General features: G+C 38.7%; 1 protein-coding gene across 2 annotated transcripts; it reads left to right on the top strand.

The window, feature by feature from the left end:
- The first annotated feature begins 2,857 nt into the window (after positions 1–2,857).
- On the top strand, positions 2,858–19,576 carry OGFRL1 (opioid growth factor receptor like 1). Of its 2 annotated transcripts, none has more exons than XM_039223088.1 (7): positions 2,858–3,265; positions 7,371–7,457; positions 7,612–7,690; positions 10,884–10,962; positions 11,059–11,125; positions 11,232–11,377; positions 15,955–19,576. In XM_039223088.1, the coding sequence occupies exons 1-7, from the start codon at positions 3,026–3,028 to the stop codon at positions 16,616–16,618; spliced, it is 1,362 nt and encodes a 453-aa protein (XP_039079019.1). In that variant the 5' UTR covers positions 2,858–3,025; the 3' UTR covers positions 16,619–19,576. The 2 variants fall into 2 exon arrangements, with proteins under 2 accessions (XP_039079019.1, XP_039079018.1); XM_039223087.1 differs by having other exon boundaries at positions 7,609–7,690.
- Positions 19,577–21,418: the final 1,842 nt, after the last annotated feature.

Raw genomic sequence — 21,418 nt, 5'->3', positions numbered from 1 at the left:
ACAATTTAAGGTATGTCACATGTATCTTGTGTTCTATTTTTAAAAGTTTAGTTCCTAAAGCACCAGTTCTTCCTAACAATGGCCTCAGCCTTCAAGGACATAGCTGGAACCATGACAAGGTTACACTGGAGCATGGCTATAGTATCTGTATAGCCTGGGTAGTTTCTAGATACAGGGAGTTAGAAGTTATACTTTACAATAAGCCATTGTCACAGTAGTTTCTCTTTGTCCCATATATATCTATACTCTTGTTAAATTCAATACTCTGTAGAAATATTAAATAGTGATTAGAGTTAATATGTACTGATAGATTAATATCTACCTGGCACTGGCTAAGTGTTGAATGTTGTACGTGAAGCATAGACATACTTCTTTAGTGTCAATGCAGGAGTGTTAAATACTCTCAAAAGTTGGTATGATTAAAAAGTTTAGGTTTTCAAGTCGGGTAATTCCTATGTACAGAACCAAGAGATGACAGACCTCCAGAATTTTCTTGAATACATAGATTGGACACAACATGATCAATTATTGCTTTAAATTTTTAAAATTATTACTTAAGGTTTTGGAATACCTCATGTAAAATTATGTTCTTTAGAAAATATAATGCACAGCTCGGCACAAAATCTATAGCACTAAAACAATTAATATTTTTGCCAAAAGGTGGTGGAAAAGGTAAGGATTTAATTATAGCAGTTATATATACAAACACATATAGACCTGTGCAGATACTGTGCCCTCACCTACTGCTATATAACAAAATTACTGCAAAATTTAGTGACTTAACACATCAGTCACTTTATTGTATTTCACTATTCTGAGGGTCAGGAATTTGAGCAGGGGTCTGCTGAGTGGTTCCTTTGTTCTACACAGCATCAGTGGGGTCACTGAGAGGTATTCAGTGACCAGAGGATGGTCTGGTCTGGAAGATCCAATAAAAGGTATCAGGCTTCAGCAGGGCATGCTGGAAGGCAGGGCTCAGTTGGGACTAGTGGCTTGAAGACATTCACAGTGGCCTTTCCAGTATGGCAGTCTCGTAATAATTAAACTTCGTAAATGGCGGCTCAGGGTTACCAGAGTATACTCCAAGAAAACTGAGTAGAAGATGGAAGTTTCATTGTGGGTTAACCTTGAAAATTCAGGATAGTCTATTTTTGAAAAGCTTCCATATTCTAATTTCCAAAGCAATCCACTGAGGTCAGCCCCAATTTAAGGGGTGAGGAATTAGACTCTATCTCTCAATGGGAGGAAAGCAAAGAATATGAGGCCAACTTTAATCTACATACAGCTAGACCAACTGATGGAACACCTGGGCACAGCAATTATCCCTAGACTCCCTCTGTCTGGAGTGCTTATGGCTGGATGGACAGCGTTTACTTCTGCAATGTGGTCTGGTTCTCTGCCAATGGAAGATGAATCCAAATCCCCAGATATGAGCAGTTGGATTCATGTGTTCTACTGCTGCTCCATTTTTTTCTTCACTGAGCCATTATGATCAAAAAAAGTCTTTGTGTCTTTTTAAAAAGTGTCTATTATTTATTAGTTTTATAGCTTTTCCCAGTCATGGACCACAGAAAGTCAGAGCTGAAAGGAAGCCCAGAGATAAAATCTGGTCCTATATTATGGATGAAATTAAGGTTTAAAATAGCTATATGACCTGCCCAAGGTCCGAAACTGATTAGGGGCAGGGCCACAGCTGGGATCTCCTGAAGCATGCTTGAAGACAGGCAATCGTAGTTTATCTGTAGAATGGGTACCCTATTCACTTGATTTCTTCCCCTAGAAATAGACCATTGGCCTTGATTCAGTCTCCTATTTTATCATGAAATATTTAAAAAGAAACTACTTGCTTCAAGTGCACCAATTTATAAGATATGATCTTATATATCTAACCTATTTTCTCAGTTCCTATTCAATAAATGTTTACGGAGTACATGCCAAGTTGGGGTATATATACAGACGACTGCTTTCAAGACATTTTCTTTCCAGGTAGAAGGCCATAACACAAAGTTTACAGTAGTCACTTTGCTCTGGGACACTGAATTGATCATGCTATCTTATCTTTAAGTATTTCTAGAACATGTTTTCCTTCCTCCTTTCATTTACAGAACTGACAAAGAGGCCCCTGATTCTGAGTTTTTATTCTACTCAGAGCACAGATTTGGAGTGGGTGATAGTAAAACAATCCACAGATCAATGGGGAAGTCTAGCTATTATTGCTCCTTTTGTTTCAAGAGATGTTTGCTCATTAGATGAGGTGACAGATAGCTTTGACTTTATCAAGCCCGTGGGGACTCTAGGTGGCTGCCCTAAATACCTGCAGTCGTGGCAGCTGGGATTTTCCGTTTATGTGGTGCCCCATCACTATTAGCTTTTGTCTTCTGCTGTGGCTAATTTATCTTTCTCTCGGACCAGCCGGGAGACGGGGAGGAGGTGTGGACAGGACTGGCCTTCAGACTGTGACAACCGCCTTCGACATCACGTCCACCCCAGCCAGGGGCTCCCGGAGCTGGGTGGGACCACTGTTCCCGCTCAGCTGGGAGGAGCCCCAACTGCGTGCCCTGCCCAGGGTAGGAGAGGGACCGGTGAACAGCAGATCCCGATCCTTCCCTGGAGACGTCAAAGGCCCTGCGAAGGCAGGCCTTCCGGGAGGGAAAGGGGAAAGGGAGGTGTGTCCCCACGGCTGGGGCTGGCAGCACTCAGGCCGGGTGGGGGCGGGGAGCGTGGCGGCAGTTCGCTGCCCAGGGCTCCGGGCCGGCGCCGGCTCCCGCGGGTGGGGAGGGGAAGGAACCAGATGGGCGGGTTCAGGCGGCGGCGGCGGTCCTGGGGCCGCCGGCTCCTCCCCGCGAGTGTGCCTGTCTGCCGCTCGCCGCGCTGAGGCAGTGCGGTGGCGGGCGGGCCAAGGCTGCCGCCCAGCGCCCTCGCCGCGGCCATGCCCGGGCCCTAGCGCGCCTGCCGCAGCCCGCGCTCCGCGCCCGGTCCCGCGCCCCGCAGCCCCCCCAGCCCCGCGCCCGCCGCCGCCTCTTCAATGGGCAACCTGCTCGGCGGTGTCAGCTTCCGCGAGCCCACCACAGTGGAGGACTGTGACTCTACCTGGCAGACGGACTCGGAGCCCGAGCCCGAGGAGCCAGGGCCGGGCGGCGGCGGCGGCGGCGAGGGCCCGGGGCAGGAGCCCGAGCAACCTGCGCAGCTCCCGGAACGGGCGGGCGGGCGGCCTCGAGCCAGCCCCGAGCCGGACGGAGACGCCGAGGCGGCGGGCGCCGAGCAGGTACGCGGCCCCGCGGTGGCCTCGGGCCGGGCCGGGGCGCCCCTGCCCCGGGAGGAAGGACGTCGCGGGGGGCAGGAGCGAGCGCCGAGCGACACCCGCACTCGGGGGGCAGGTACGCCGGCGGCTGCCGGTCCTTTGCAGCGAGACCCCTCAGCGCCAGCGGCCGTCCCGCCGCCCCGCGGGCCTGCGGTGCCGGAGCCGTTCGCCGCCGGCCTGGGGCCTGAGCGGGCACTACGAGGAAGTCCCTCAGGGCAGAACCCAACTTGAATGGGTGTTTTCTTTGCCTCTGCAGCGCAGCTGGCTGCTGCAAAGGTGGGGTGGGAGGAACCTGTCTAAAAATAGAGGATTGTGAAAACCAGTCTAGTCCGTGTTATTGGGGAAAATTACCCAGAATAAGGTGGGACTGCAAGTGAGGAGCAGCGAGCACCCTCCCCTACGGTGGGGTCTACAGCCATTGAAAGCATGGTAGGAGGCCCCCATCCGAAGTTAAAGCGCCACAGTTCTTACCCTAAGTAAGGCCTTTCAACTGAGGAGTTTAGGGCACTCTTCAAAACTCTTGTATCATCCAGAGACTTGTTGATCCGACTGTGCTTAAATCATTTGGCTAATACAGTTTGGAAGAGAGTTTAGTAAACAGGTAATATCCCTATTAACCTATTAAGGACGGAAAATAATGAAGGAAACTTTAGAAAGGAGGAACTGTGTAGCCAGCCATCTGGAGAAGGGCGCATCCTGGAGTATGTTAAGGTTTGTGGTTGTGCATTAGGTACTCCTCTTTATCAGCTATGGGGGAATGAGAGTGAAAACAAAAATGGAGCTCAATATGACCACAAAGTGCTTGGTTGGAGTAGAGGAGTTACCACCTAAAGATTAAGACTAGGGCTGCCTCCTTAATCTGGATGATCAGCTCTGTTTAGTTGAGGAAGAGACAGTCTTAGTGCAGGCTCTATGCTAAACACGTTATTTCAATCACCTGCAATTTCGGGGGTTGGGTGGGAGTTGCTGTTTTTAATCCCCATTTTAGACCACCTTGAGGCTTAGAGAGTATGAGAAGCTTGCCCGAGAACACTCAGGGAGAGAATGATGCAAGCCCAAGTATCTGTGTTACCAATGTGGAACCTTTAACCTGTGGATACTGTGGGTCCCCCTGCCCCTTGTGTTCTAGGTTGCTGATGGGTCATTTTGAATTGCAAATTCAACCTTCAAGAAGTATTAGAGGCTGGGTTCCAGTTTTTCTCTTTCTCTTGTCTCCCAGTTAAGTAACCTTCCCAAAGAAGTTTGGGCTATCAAAAAATTCCAGCCCTGATTCAATCCAGCTAACCATGTCCCTCTATATAAAACAATTTGATAATTAATGTTTCAGTCAGTTAATTGCGGCCCCAGAAAATGGTAGACCACAGCAGCCCTCTCTTTCCCCCTTTAGGGATTTATTTTTCTTGTTAGCGTCACCATTTAACTTCTTTAAAAAATCTTTTTAATTTTGCTTTTTGACTATCAACTCTATTTGTTCCCTGTCCCCATAGTCATTCGCAAGTACTACTGGAATTACTTTTAGAATATATCCCAGTCTGACTGCTTCTCACCTCCTTCACTTCTGTATTCCTAGTTCAAGGGAATATTTAACAAATGATGGTGCCATTAAGTAAAATGGGTGAGTCTAGGGAAAAAGCATCATCAGAGGTTAAATCATGTCTTCCCCTGAATTTTATATCCTATTGGACGCTTAAGTGGAGTTCTTAATTATATCGATAAATGGAGCCTTAGTCCAGGACTGCAGCTGTCATTCTGTTGGTTGTGTGGAAAGTCATGGGAGATATGTGGTCATTTCGGAGTGATAAAGACAAAACCCTGGGCACTCCTCAGTTTGGAACCTATGTAGAGGGGGAGGAGCCAAAGAGAAGGCTGACAAGGGACAACCGAAGGGACAGGAAGAAACCAGGAGAGGTGTGGCATCTGACAGTGTTTCAGGAAGGAGGGAGATATTTCACTGGCCCAGTGCTGCTGGGAGGCTGCCTGAGTTGAGCACTGAGAAATGGTTTGGTAAAATGGAGATTAGTTAGTGACGTTGAAAGAGCCATTTTGATGGAATGGTGAGGCTGAACACCAGATTGGGATGTGTCATGGGGGAAGAGAAGGCGGAGACAGGGGTTACGCAGTCGTTTGGTGGTATTTTACCAAAATAGGAAGCAGAGCTATGTATGGATCTGTATTTGAGGGGGGATTTGGGTCAAGAAAGGTTGTATATGTTTAAGATTAGAGATTCGACACCTTTGTCTGCTGAGGGGAATGATCCACAAGAGCGAGAAATTTTGATGATGCAGGAAATAGGAACAATATATTAAAGAACAAAATCCTTGACTGGGTAGGTAAAAGGGGACAGAATAGAGATTCCAAAAGGAGCAGAAGCTGGAGGAACAAGGACAGATGCTTGCAGGTGGTACATATAGAGGTTGGAGGATGCAGTCATTTTCATGATAATCCTGAGAAATAGGTAGGACATGAGTCATTATCTTTGTTTCACAGATGCTAAAACTAAGATTCAGTTAAGTGGTTTGCTTAAGGCCTCACAAATAGGTAGCAGAGTTAAGACAACCCCAGTCTTGGGCTGTTGACATTACACCAAGGTTTCTATAATGCTTCTTCACTTTGAGTGGAGCTGAAATGGATTCATGCCTAATTAGTTGGACTTGCAGCCCAGAGCCTGGCATTCCAGGTCATGTGCTATCGTTGAGCTTGAGGGCCTTGTTGAACTTCTCTAAGCCTGGGTTACCTTGTTTCTAAGATGGAAACACTTAATATCTGCCATCAGGTGTGTCATGAAAATCAAATGAAACAATATACATGTAAATGCTTTGTAAATGGAAAAGTGCTTTTTGCACAAATGTAAGATGATGATTCATATGGTTGTAGCTCAGGCTAAATAGATTCAGAAACTTGCTAGGCAGAGCTATTTTGAAACGTGTGGCAAGGACCAGAATTTAAGCTTTTCCTTGCTTATGTAACATGACAGAGTAGCTAATGTTAAACATCAGAGGATTTGGTGTTAAAGTAAGTATCTCTATACTTGTAGTAATAGTGAGAATCACACCACTTCAAAAATGTGCGAAAATTGCTTGGAGGATGCTCATCTGTCAACACAGATGGGGGTGGGGGATGATGAGAAAGGATATTGGAGGTGAAGCTCTTAGTGAATATTCAGAACTAAACTTCACCTTCTGTTTCATCATTGTCATTTGTCTTATTGTCCTGCATGACATGGGACACAAAGCACTTTCGTAATACATTGTAAAAGTACATATAGTTAGAGAATTTCCACCCATTATACTGACCTGTATCTTACACTTTTAAAATCATTCATGCTGGTGAGAAGTTTTAGAATTTAAGTAGTGTGGATGAACCACCACAAATAAGTGACTACAATCTGAAGTTCATTTCATTTGAGAGCTTTTATTGCTTTGTGTTCTATATATTATAAACTTGCTAATTTATGTCACATTGTGTTATATGGGATTAACAGATTATTCATGCCTTTGTGTACTTGTTATGGTGCAATAAAGGATGGAGTTTAGAAAGCTATTTAGTTTGTTTTAAAAATCCCCTTTTCCTTTCATGAGTATTGTTTGCCTTCTAAGTTCAGCTAAATGTTGCAAATCTGTGATAATTTTCTTTGTAGAATTGACTTATTATCTTAAAATTTTTTTTAATATTTAGAATATGTACTTAGGATACATATTCTAAAATAATTGTGGTCACAGAATCACTTGTGTAACCTCTGGTAAGGTAAATGTCTTAAATTCATTTTGAGTTCTAGTTCTGATGAGCATTAATCTAGAACATTTGGCAGGCTTTTGGTGAATAATACAGTTTTTTATTTAGTGAAACACTTTAGGCAAATGTTATTGGGTTCAAATCAGGCAAATAGAATGCCAACAAATGTTGCTAGTAGGCATCATTAAAAGAAAATGTATAATATTGTCATTATTCTGAATAGCTTGACACTTTTCAGGCTTTCCTTATGGATGTTCATTATTTTAGGTGTTGTAGAAATTTCTCAGGAAAGTTGTAGTGCTTCAACATGTAAATGGAATTTTACTTTTCATTTTAGGGTGGTGACTCCACTGAAGCAGCTGCCAAACCAAAGAGAAGCTTTTATGCTGCAAGGGATTTGTACAAATACCGACATCAGTACCCAGTAAGAGTATAGAATGTTTTTTCTAAAATATAAAATATTTGCCTTCTGTTTTTGTTATTTTGTGGTGCTAGTGAGCACACATGCAAGAAGGGTCCTTGTGCCTTTTTTATATGTCCATATGCTAGAGATTGATATATCTTTTTTCCTTCAGCAGAACTTCAAAGATATCCGATATCAAAATGACTTGAGCAATCTTCGTTTTTATAAGAATAAAATTCCTTTTAAGCCAGATGGTGAGTAATCTGCTACCTTGGTAAAAAGCAAATGTTAAATAATAACATACACCTAGTTATTCTTTGTTTATTCTGTGGTCAGTACATTCTTAATGTATTTGTTCACTGATTGGCTTTACTTTGCTATGTAGTCTAATGTGTCCTCAAAACCCTAGACCTTAGAGTTGTGAATATCCACTTGGCAAATTCTAGAGGAATAACTGTGGATTAGCAATACCTTTCCACCACTTGTTCACAGAGGCCGTTGTCTTAAAGGTAGTGGGGGCCACTTTTGTGAGAGGGAAAGAGATGAGATTTATAGAATTATAAAATACTAGATTATTAAGAAACCTTAGAGGAGATCAAATTAATCTTGTTTTAAAGATGAGGTCAATGGGTCTTAAAGCTTCAATGACTGACTTGTCTGGTCACTCGATTGTAGGGTTGGGTCTAGGATCCACAGTTCAGTATTCTTTTCACTATGCCATACCCCCAAATTATTTAGGACATAATTGAAAAGTAATATTTATATTAGAATGGTCTTTCCTATTGATTTTCAGATTCAGGGGTCAGGGAGCCCCAGCAGTCCCAGTTCAGTGTTCCAATATCCTGGGAAGGGAACTACAGAGATACTAGATCTCCATCCAACCCGTCCAGATAAACTGCTCCTCCTTCACAATTCTATAATTGCCCTCGTAGGATCTTTTCTAAGATCCTCCCCCTATAGGGAGAGGATGGGTCCACCATGGTAATATGCATATTTCACTAAGGTACCATGCTGTGGTTCATGATGGGCATCCTAATTTTATCCAGGTCAAACCAGCAAAGCTGGCTTCTCTCCTTGCCCTTATCTCTATGAAGTGACCAGATGGCCCTGGCTTCTGCTTTTTGCTCTTAATGGAAACGGAGCCAAATCCACAGCCAAGGGAGTCAGGGAATGAGGATCATAGATTGCAAAGCTTTCCAAGGAGCAGGACTGTGCATTCCTTGGTGAACGAACTGGAGGAAGGCTATCTGAAGGGTGGATGGAGTGTTGAGAGGAGGAATTCTCTGTACTATGCACTGAGAGATGCACCAGTTAGGAGTTAGGACTTAAGAACATTGCTGCAATGGCCAAATCCACTTGTCTTTAATTTTCTGGTGTCCCAAAAGTTTGCTCAGACTTGGGAGGAAACTTCTGGATAACAATGCTCTATTGCATTTCTTAATGATAGAAACACACTGTTTTATTTACTAATTGAAATAATATTAATTAAATTATTGGGGTTTTTTTAGGACCTGGGGTAAGAAAACTTTGGAAGAAATGCAGTGATTGTTAATTTGACTTTGATTTGAATTTAATAAAATTCACCCAAAGGAATGCCTTCAAATACTAAAAACATTGAACTTGATAGTATTTAACTGAATATTTTTTGTATTTCTACTAGTGAATTTATTTTTGAGGAAGTAATTTAAAGTAATAAATTCATTTATTAATTTTTTATAATCTTTATCACAAAATTTACTCTGCAATCATGTAGGGTTGGTGGGAGTCAGGAATTTTATCTAAGGTCGTATAAAATGTTAATTCTAGTTTATTATATACATTACACCAACGCACACAATTTCTATTGTGTGGGTGTACCCACACATACACATATACTTGCCAATAAGCACAAGCCTGCAATGGTGTATTTTACTTGGGTAAGTAGGAGGAGGGGGTGTTGGAAGGGAAATTATAGAGGTAAATGGTTTTAAATTGCTGAGAAAGGCAATAACGAGATTCGAAAACACCTTTTTACTCAACCTGCCGTAGGCCTTAACTACAACCTGGTGATACCTGGAAGAAACAAGAATGAGATGAGTTATATTTAGAGAAATATGTTGTGGTTTTTTTCCCCCCTTAAAATGGACTAACTGGCCACATAGTCAATTGTGAGGACCTAGACAGAATTTGAGAAGCAGGAGGATTTTGTTAAACAGTTGACCCTTGAGCAGTGTAGAGGTTATGGATGCCAACCTCTGTGCAGTCAAATATCCCTGTATAACTTTTGACTCCCCAAAACTTAACTGCTGATAGCCTACTCTTGACTGTAAGCCTTACCAAAAACATAAACACTTAACACATATTTTGTTATGTGATATGGATTATTATATCTGTATATAACTGTATTATTACAATACAGTTTAAAACTGTGTTGTTCAAGGGTTAACTGTAAAAAGTTCTTATGGGGAAACAATAAGATGTGATGAAAAGGGCTTACTTTTTGGAAACAGCAAGACCTGTGTTCTCCTACATTTACTCTTTTGTTAGTTTGTGACTGAACAAATCACACACTGTTCTCATTAGTAAAATGGGGATAATAGTACTGGTTTGGGAGAGTTCTGTGAAGAGTAAGCTGGATGATATATACTGTGTGTAACATGGGTCCTTTTTCTTCCTTCTTTCCTTTCCTTCTCCTTTCCTTTCCTTCTCCTTCTTCATGCTTCTCTCTCTCCTCTCACCTTTCTTTTATTCTTTTGTTTTTCCTGGCCTACATTCATTTTTGATCTCATCTTGTATTTAAAGAACTATATGATCATCTAGGGCAGGGGTTGGCCAACTTTTTCTGTACAGGGCCATATAGTAAATATTTTCAGGTGTGTGGGTCATATAGTCTCTACTGCAACTACTCAACTCTACTGTTAAAGTGTAAAATATATAAATGAATGTGCATGGCTGTGTTCCAATAAAACTTTATAAAACAAATGGCAGGCTGTGGTTTGTCAACCTCTGCTTTAGAGTAACACTGTCTGATGAGAGTTTCTGTGATTTGAGGTACCATTGATATTTTAAAAGTTTGACTTATTACATAACTGATCATATGGCATAAGGTATTTTTCTTTTGAAAGCATTATTTTTGTGGGGGGCCTGGGGTGGCTCAGTCAGTTAAGCATCCAACTCTGGATTTTGGCTCAGGTCATGATCTCACAGTTCCTGGAATGCCCTGCATTGAGCTCTGTGCTGACAGAGCAAAGCCTGCTTGGGATTCTCTCTCTCCCTCTCTCTGTCCCTCCCCCTCTCACACTGTCTCTCTCTCTCTCAAAATAAATAAATAAGCGTTTTTAAAAAAGCATTATTTTTGTGTGCTATAATTAAATCTCAGAGGTTTTAATACAAAGATTGATTAAATGTTAAAATGCCTTCAAAAGTGTCTTAACCATCTAGCCCATTTTCTAAATGTTTACTGTCTAGGTGTTTACATTGAAGAAGTTCTAAATAAGTGGAAAGGAGATTATGAAAAGCTGGAGCACAACCACACTTACATTCAGTGGTCAGTTACATTTATGTATCTTGAATCATGTCCTATTTAATCATGTATGTTTTTCAGATAGCATTAATATAATAATATTATTTTTCTAAAAAATAGGCTTTTCCCCCTGAGAGAACAAGGCTTGAATTTCTATGCTAAAGAATTAACTACATATGAAATTGAGGTAATGCAAGCTCATTTCATTTTATATGCAGTGACCAAATAATATTGCTATTTTATTGTCCTGGTAACTATTGAATCATTTCAGCTGACTTTTTTCTCCCCCACAGGAATTCAAAAAAACAAAAGAAGCAATTAAAAGATTCCTCCTGGCCTATAAGATGATGTTAGAATTTTTTGGAATAAAACTGGTTGATAAAACTGGAAATGTTGCTCGGGCCGTTAACTGGCAGGAAAGGTTTCAGCATCTGAATGAGTAAGTAAAGCCCCACAGTACACCAGGGGCCAGCATGCTATTTTTCCTTGGTTGGAATTCCTTGTGGAAAATAGGAACAACTAACTAGTAGATGGACCCAGGAATTTGAATTCAAAAATTAGTCCGAAATGCACTTTATTCCTTGTCCTATCTAAAGCACAACAAAACAGCAACAAGAAAGAATGAAATTCCAGGTAGAAATAAGGCCATTCTGCTTCACAGCTGCTTCTTTCTGAAACCTCTCTACTGCCCAAAGCCAAGTATGGCCTCTCTCCCTCTTGGCATTTGTACTTATTTCATGTATACAGTGTCCCAGCTCCCCTTTGTCTAGGCTGTGAGCTTGTGGCACAGTCTCTTCCTTAAGCGTAGTACCTTCTTAGATTCAATCTATAAATCAAGCCTATGACATATAAAAATCAGTTTCTAAGATGGAAATGGACTTGTTTGTTTCTCAAAAAGAAGGGAAATTAGAATCTTCATTATTTAAGTAAAAACAAAGGCCCAGTTTTGCTTAATAAATCCTAAAACCTGTGAAGAGAATTTTAATATCTTTTATTTGGAATTGATTTACTGTATTCTTTTGCCTGGATATTTATAACTTTCATTAATACTTATTCCCAGCGTTTATTTTTCTTAGTATTGTCTTTGTATGCAAACTGAATTTTTTTCTTTTTAATTATAGGGTGGTTTATGAATGCTGGACCATAAAACCAGCAGCTTTAAAGCATTAAAAAAAATTTTTTTTAGCACATTGTAATTAGCTGAACTGGGCAATTACTAAGATTAAAAAAAAAATACCCCCGAAAAACAAAAAAAACACCTAAGAATTTTTTCTTTACTCAGAACAGTTTTGAGCATCAATTAACTGAATTTTCTGGTGTTTTTTTAGAACTTTCATCTTGCCTTGCTTAAAATGAGTATGTATTAATATTTAAGCCTTCTTTTTACTTTATTAGTTATGATCAACACATTGAAGTGGTAGCTTGTACTAAAACACTGAAGATATGGGCATAAAGCTTTATGAACCTGACTAGAAGACCCATTAACTCATAGCTCAAGTTAAATTTGATTTATATAGGGCACTTATACCAGAAGTATATTATGCCTCTGCCTAAGCAATGCGGGTCACTGTCTTTGGACAGAATTTCTAAGCATTTAGGTCACACTGTCAAAGAAAGCTGTATGCAAGTAGCCTATTGACATGTAGAATGGTAAACTATCACTTTAGAGAATCTCCATCCCCACCTTCTTGATTTTGGTTGGAATAGAAATCTTGTCTAGTAACTGTTTGTTGAATGAATAAACACTGAACAAAATACATTTGCCAGCTTAAATCCTCCTTGGGGTTTTATTTTCAGATCCTCTGATAGTTGGAAACAGAAACCTTCTGAAAGTTTTAATTAAAATGATCTCCTGGCCTTTCCAGGGGAAAGGAGCCTGAATTAACTGTCATATTTCCTGTGCCCCATTCAGATCCTTTTCTTTCTGCCACCCACTGTCTCTCATTTTTCTTTCCCTGGGTGATGCACAGAGCTTTTATTTGTGTTTTAATCTGTATGACATCTTTTTTAGAGTAGGCAGGAAACTCAATATATTTATAGTAACCCAGCAGACAAAAAAATCTGAATGAAAGTGAAATGAAATAATGTTCAGTGAACAAGTGACCATGACTAAAAGAAGTGAAATACTTTTTCATATTTTTAAATGTTTTATTTATTTCTGAGAGTGCACGTGCGAGAGAGCATGAACAGGGGAGAGAGAGAGGGAGATACAGAACCTGAAACAGGCTCCAGGCTCTGAGCTGGCTGTCAGCACAGAGCCCAATGTGGGGCTCGAACCCACGAACTGTGAGATCATGACCTGAGCCAAAGTTGGATGCTTAACCGATTGAGCTACCCAAGTGCCCCAGAAGTGAAATATTTTTGAACATGAGAATATAAACATATAGACCAACCACTATTTCCGTTTTTTTTTTTTTTTCCGGTTTTATTTGTAATCACCTTAGATTACTGAGCCATATTTTAGACCCTGGAATTGCTTCTAACTTTTATTTTTGGTCTCTTGGTTCTTGCCTTTTGTGTGTCGTCTCTTCATTCACGTAGGCTTCCTGACTCTTTCAGGTCTATTTACCCCCCTTCTGTTGGGAAGCCCAGCCTCTCTCTTTTATCTGTTTTGCGACCCCAAAGGCTGCTTACAACATTAGGAGGGTTTCAGCTGGTGTCCTCTCTTCCTTTTTGTCTTTACTTGCAATATTTATTTCAAATCATACTGACACACTCAATTTCTTTCTTGTATAATTTTGTTCCATAATCCCAATTTTCATTCTCTTGAAGCCAGTGTAAATTTTGGGTTGTTATATACATATTTTATGTAATGTAAATATTTTAAATCGCAGAGTATATAGATACAGATAATTTTACTGTAAGTCAGAGAGTGTATAGATACAGAAATTTTATCTTGGTTATTCATCTTCAACTGGATGTGTGCAATTGAGCTGGTGCAAATATAGAAAATTTTATGGGATCGTATAACTCATCTTTAGGATTTTTTGGGAAAAATGTTCCATCGCTTTTCCGTATATCTCTTTTTCATAGATTTATGAAGCAGGTGTTGCTCAAGAGTTTTATCACTAAGTTTTTGGAGAGTGTAAACCCCTACTAACCTAACGCTAAGTCATCTCTGCTGTTAATGCCACATTTTCTTAATCTCATTCAAATTTGTGCTGTCTCAGAAGACTCTTACTTCTTAACTATTAAAAAAAATACAGGTTCATAAGACTGAAACATATCTCTGCTGTGTTTTACCCTTTGGCCTCAAAGAGTTGAATGTTAAGGTAATACTTTTGTGGTAAACATCCAGAAGAATGGGGATGATAAAAACTGCCAGACTTGTCTTTTCCAGTGTTTACCTAGCCTGACTCATTAAGATTTTTGCTTTGTTCTTACTAAAATGTAACGCTGTAGAACCACCCCCTTTTGTCCCTCAAGTAATTAACATCTTTCTTCACCCTTCCCAAATATTTGGCTAGTTATTTGTAAGTGAAATGCTGTATTTTTGGAAACCAAAGCAGGTATATGCATTGCTTTTATAAAATTCAGTATCTGATGTATGAAATAGGTTTTAGGACATTAGAAATAAGTGGTTGTTATGGTTGTGTGTCAGTATGGGTAAATAAATACCTGGGCTGTTAATGACACATGATTAAACTGTGTAGCTGAAGATTCCTTTAGGACGCGGCCAGGTATTTGTAAATGAGGAAACTATTGGCCTAGTGATGTAGGGTAGGTATGTTATGAATTGTGATAGATAAGCTTGGAAAACATTCATCTGATAGTGGACAGAGAAGAAGTTTGTGCAATTTGGGGAAAAAGGCATCTTTGGAATCTATGCCATTAGAAGCAAAATTTAGAAATTGTCTGACTGGCAAAAGGAGAGAGAAGGAAGGCATGGGTGGAAGACAGGTAATTAAGTGGGGATAGGTACATATATGGTGGTCTTTAGTACCAAATTTAAATAATAACAGTAATATTTATTTTATTTTATTTTATTTTATTTTATTTTATTTTATTTTATTTTATTTTATTTTATTTTTATTTCTAGGAGAGAGAGAGAGAGAGACAGCATGAGCAGGGGAGGGTCAGAGAGAGAGGGAGACAAAGACTCTGAAATAGGCTCCAGGCTCTGAGCTGGCAGTCAGCACAGAGCCTGACACGGGGCTCGAACCCACGAACCGTGATATCATGACCTAAGTGAAAGTCGGACGCTTAACCGACTAAGCCACCCAGGCGCCCCAATAATATTAATTTTAAATAGTATCTAATATTTTTGAGTTCTGCATGCCCTGCACATGTCTCAACTCATTTGATTCTTCTAAAAGTCCAATGAAATATTGGCCATTTCCCTCCTTTACAGATGAGCATACCGAGTCAGAAGGAGATACCGTAATTTCTTATAGTCGTAGGTGGCAGAGACATGGTATAAACTCCATTCTGACTCCAAAGCCCATGCTCTTAACTATGTTCTGCTAAATAAGTCAGTTTTGCAGCCTTTGTCAGAATTGTTCCAGTAAGGTAGAGTTGTTTTTGTTGATTACCTTATGAGTTGGCCAATATGGTGGTTTTTGCTGACACTGTAAATCATACCGTCAGCTGATTGCTGATGTTGCATTTATGTTTAGTACTAGTTACATGTGGTGGGTACAATACAGCAGCTGTTGTTGCAAATAAATGCTCTAGTAGATCACGTCCTCAGTGTATTTAAAATTGAACAACAATTCAGCGTCAGTGGGAATAAATTTTAGACCTAAATATCTCTCAGATATGAAGAACTAAAGAAATAAGAGGAACTTATATTCCACATTTGAATTTCACATAGACTGGCATTACATTGAAGTATAAGGGTTTAATAACTTCTAATTAATTTATCCTTCCTTTGGTGTCTAATGACTTTCAGTAAAATGGTAATGCATGTTTCCATAGCTTACAGTTCCATCAAAAACTGTTTTTCCAATACTTCTTATTCCCTTGCTTTCCTTCCCCTGATTTTCCCCCTACATTTTATTCAATCCTCTCTTCCAGGTCCCAGCACAACTATTTACGAATCACTCGTATTCTTAAAAGCCTTGGTGAGCTTGGATATGAAAGTTTTAAATCTCCTCTTGTAAAATTTATTCTTCATGAAGCTCTTGTAGAAAACACTATTCCCAATATTAGACAGAGCGCTCTGGAATATTTTGTTTACACAATTAGAGACAGGAGAGAGAGGAGAAAGCTCCTACGGTTTGCCCAGAAACATTACACGCCTTCAGAGAATTTTATCTGGGGACCGCCAAGGAAAGAACAGTCAGAGGGAAGCAAAGCCCAGAAAATGCCTGCCCCTCCCACCTCTGGTCATATCAGTCAAACTTCTATGCACAAAAAATCCAGGGACTCCAAAAATTCCTCCTCAGCTGCTCATTTGAATAGCAAAACAGCTGAGGAAAAGAAAACGACACCTGGAGGGCCTGGAGAAGAGACAGACAGGCCCAGTGCAGAGCCCAGCAGTGAAGTCGCCAAGCCAGGAAATGCAGAGGACGATAATGCTGAAAATTCAAATTCTCAACTGGAGAAAGCAGTCAGCCATCCCACAGAGAGGAAGGAAACTGCAGTTCCTCCAGAAAAAGATGAAGAAGGTGAAAATCATAACAAAGACTGTGAAAATCCTGGAAATTCAGGCCCGCCTGATGATGCACTATTACAGTGAATTATCAATTATCAGAGAACCCACAAACCTGTGTAGGTAAGGGAGGGAAAAACTATATACAATCTATCCTGAAGAACAGAGGTCGTTTCACATTTTACTCATCTGTTTGTAATTTCTGTTGTAAACAGTCTGTTTTTGGTTTTTTTATGTTGGATGATAATGAATTTAATATTTAGTAAGAGGTTTTAAGCAAGACCCAATAAATGAATGTACTCTTTAACAATTTTTAGGATGTGAGTTTTCAAGTTTTGTGTATAACAATTGCATTTAAATTATTTTCACTGTATATGGAAATAATCATGTAGTATTTGATATATCAAATAAATTTTTTGGGAGATTACAGTCTATATGAAGAAAATCAAGAGGATAAATTTCATTATGTTGCCACATCATTGGCCAATTTATGCATTCATAAAACTGGAAAAACAAATTTGGTCGTTTCAAATGTATTCAGCAAGTGATTTGGACTCTTCAGTATGACAACTCTTCATAAATTCTGGTGTGTGAAATGGATATTCTTAGGGAGCCATAATCACCCTGCCCACTGTCGTTTCCTCTTTTCCTGTCTCTGCCCTTGCTCTCATTTGCCATCTTTGTCGGCCAGCATGTGCATTTCTAGGGTACATTCAGGTGATCCCCTGTACTGACATTTAAATGGAGCAGAGGGGCTCTTTTAACTGTATTTATCAAGAATTTGCTTTTTTAAAGTAATAAAAATGTTTTTCTATGTTATATGCTTAAAAACAAATTTTGATGCAAAAGTCCAAGAAAAGGATTTTGCTTTTATGGCTGTTCCATATAAATTCGGTGCTTGTTTCTGAATGCAAATGACTAAAGAATTAAAAAATAAGGAAAGAAAATATACATTTTTAAATAGCATGCCTCTTAAACTGGTAACAAGGCAGTGGTCCTAAAACCTTGACTATTTCAGTATTCTTTAGGCTGTGAAATTAATAATATTGCTTAGTCCAGTGTATCTTTAAAAAAGAAAACAATTTGATATATCTCTAAGTTGTGAAACCTTGAAATTCAGGAGATTTAAAATTCCATATCCTCAGTTTTAGCAAGCACTTAATGTGTTAATATTGGTTAAGAGTAAGTAGTTTTACTTTCTGTAATATTATTACTAATATTACACATCAGAAAATGACTGTGGTGAGAATTTCAAAACATACCTACAAATATAGTTAAAGCAATTAATAGGAAAAAAATTCACTTTCATTTAGAGAAGAATTGGCAGTCGTGTATCTCTTGGGCTTTTAGATTCTCTTTAACCCCCCCGAGAATGTTTACTGTGTCCTATTTGTTAGTCACATCATATCATCCTCTGTGACCTTTACAATCGGGGGATTTCCAGCAGAGGATTTCTAGAAAATATACCAATAGTATGCCTTTAGAAGTATGCTTTTATTGCTTTGGAGTTTACATAAAGCAGTCTAGTTGCTCGAACCTGAGTTTATAATATATTATTAACCAAGTTGTATGTCATATTCCAATTACTTTAGAGCATCTTCTCATTTTTGGTGCCCAAAGTATCCCAGTTTTTGCTTTCTACTGTTTTGTGAAGTGAGTATTAAGATTTGGAGAAACAATTCTGCTTTTGCATTTCAATTTCTTTTTTGTGTGGACCCTCTAATGTGATGCTTGGAGCAATGTCCCCATAGAGCTCAAAAAACAGTTTTACAGGGTAAGATGAGAGTAGTTGTCACATGGAGCTGAACTGGAGGAACATGATTAATTCAAAATATCTTACCAAGTTGAATACATAAAAAAGTGTTCAGACTGCTTTCTAAGTGCAAAATATTTAAAATTTGTGACCAGATATTAAAATATTAATAAACAGTGGACAGAGACTAAAATAAATGAATATAACCTGAATTGCTTAGAAATTATCATGTATCAGAGTCCTTACAAGTAAAAACGCTTCATTCAACAATTAAACTTCTAGAATATTATTCCTAAATAGGGGTTTGATTAGATTGTACCAATTAATTTGAGAATATTTAGTCTCAAGGGAAAAACTGCCTGGCCTCCATTTATATAAACAGTGGCCTTTCCCCACGATGTTGTTTTTAAAATCCGTATTCAAATGTAACAGTATGATTCCTACATTTAATCTGCAAATAATCTATGAGAGAATTCCTCAGTGGAGAACAAATGAGAAGACGACATTCCTTTTGCAGATAAAAATTGTGAGTGTCTATAATTTTTTTCTATAAAGAATACTTTGTAAAATTAATAGTTTTTTAAATAAGATCTATAGATATGTATTTATGTGGGTCTTAAATATCAAACAGCCCTCTGGGGTTGACTCTAATGTTTTGTATTTTTAAAAACTACCATATGCTTGCAGAAATTTACTGAGAAGCTGTTTTAAAAATGCGGTGAAGCATGGCCAAATAGCTAGAAACATTATTGAATCTTTGCAGATATATAGACTTTATTGTTGTACCTTGGACTGTGAAGATATAAACATTGGCTATTGATAAAATATTTACTTGCACTTCATGGCAGATGTTATATCGCTTGGTTAGTCTAGTACATTTCTAATATTTTGTGCTTTCATATCTCTAAGGAGATAATATATGTGAAAGTATTTTGAAATACTGTAAAGTGATATATAATTATAAGATATATTTCTGTACAGTAGAGAAAAAGTTTATAACATTAAGAATATTGTACCGTTATACAGTTTCATGCTCAGTCTCATACAAAACTCAAAAGAATCTTGATAGAAGCTAAAATGTGTCTGCTTTTTCTATATCAGGTCTAGTTCTCAATTCAAAAATTATTTTGCATAGTTTTATTTTGAATTTTGATTTTGAGACTACTTTTTTTCAGCTTCGAGGAGAAAATAAAATGTGCAACTCAGGAGTTACTAGAGAAGTTCTGAGATTTTATTTTCTTTGCTAAGTATTAACAATGTAAACATGGAAATGTCATTTCATAAGTATCATAGTCATTTTGTTTCATATTTTGTTGTGTAAAATTACCTACTTTGCTTTTAGTTTTTATGCATTAATCTGAGTGAAAATATATGGTGAAAAAGGAAAAACAGTGCAATGTTATATCTGAGTTACTCTTTAAAAAGCCATTTTAGTAGGTAAATTCTCATATCAAGTGGTCAAAACCTGGTTGAGCTGATAGAGAATATTTGTTTATTGTTTAAAGTTAAATTTCCCAAATTTATAACAGAGTTATGATTGGATTAATACTCTATTGAGTAACTAAATGGGCCATTTTTTTGTCTTTCTATAATTGAGGCTCCTCTAAAAGCTTTATGTTCTAACCTGAGAAAAGAAGGACAATCATGATCTTACTTGATTACAGCTTCATCTACAGGTCTTTCATGCCTATTTGTGCTGGGTGGGGATCCTTTGTTATAGGAATGGTTTTGAAGATTTCTAATTTGTCTCCCACTTAGAAAATTCCTCTTTGTCTTTTGGGTTATATATGCTAAGTAGAAGATAGGCTGGAGTTAGACATGCTAGGATCGTTTCAAGTGTATGTGAGGTTGTAGATAACAATGATGGGGTCAATGTCAGATCTAGAAATTAGGAGTTACATATATTCTTTCAGCTTTGAATTCTGTAGTGTTTATTACATGAACAGATTTGTGTGGGTAATCTCTAGGGTGACAGTGAGTACTACCCTGCCTCTATCCCTGTTCTAGTTCTCCAGCCCACCCAACAGATTGTGTTCGGGGACAGACTGTGGTTTTAGAAATCTCTTATTATTGAAGTTAATAATACTACAGTTATAAATATGAATGCTTGGAGGTGTCTAGATGTGCCTTAATTAATGTAGATGGTTTTCATTCAAAAGTTTAAATTTCTATTCCATTGTAAAATCTTGCCATGAGGAACTTCCAAACCATGAATGAATATCAGTTATTTTAGTGAACTTACTTTGGTGCTTTTTCATTTTGGAGAAATCTCCCTTTGTGACAATATCATTAATTCATAAGGAAGTATACTTGCCACAGTGTCAACAGTGTGTTATATTTGACAAAAAGTGTTTACAGTAAGATTAACTACATTGTCACATTTATTTATGCTTTTGTTTGGTTTTGCTACATGCTATGATTTTCATTTTAAACATTTCTCAGTTACTACAGGTAATATTTGTCTGTGTTTTACTTCTTGTTCTTAGCTGCAGATGGATGCAGAAAATGAAATTCTATTAGAGAATTATTTAAAAGTTTAATTCCAGTAGATGGTTGGAGGAGTCTGAAATTCATTTTCTTATTAGAAACATTTAGAAAGCACTGTTTTTGCTTTTTTCCCCTACACTAGAATGTTATTTTTCACCTGCTTTTTTCCCCCTGATCTGTTGAGAATTATTGTTTTAGTTATTTGTAGGAAATAGCTTCTTTATGTTTCTTTCTTGAGTTAAAGTTTTCATGTTAGAGGATACAATCAAGTGCTTTGTTTCATGGCTCAAACTGTGCCTGGAAGTAGAGTTCAGAAAGGGGAGTAAAAATCAGGTGAGCATCTTGGTAACATGGAGCCAACACTGGGTTCCAGCCTCTCCAAAGTCATGATGGATCCTCAGAGCCTCCTCTGGTTTAGGAGGGTGTTGAGCTTTATTGCCCCTGGTTGCTGAAAAGGATGGATTACCTTGGATTCCAGACATAATTTTAATACATTATCAATTTTCACAAAAATATCTGTTACAGCTTGCTACCCTTTTGCAGTTACGAAATTGTGAACAATTGGACACTTGCTATGTAAATTGAATCTTTATAACTATCTTGGGAAACATTGAAATACCATTTCCGCCCACCCTTCCTCCCAGTTC

The sequence above is a fragment of the Hyaena hyaena genome, unplaced genomic scaffold, assembly GCF_003009895.1.
Source record: "Hyaena hyaena isolate Hyena2069 unplaced genomic scaffold, ASM300989v1 scaffold_1265, whole genome shotgun sequence".
NCBI classification, from domain to species: domain Eukaryota; kingdom Metazoa; phylum Chordata; class Mammalia; order Carnivora; family Hyaenidae; genus Hyaena; species Hyaena hyaena.
This window is presented reverse-complemented; position numbering and strand designations above follow the sequence as displayed.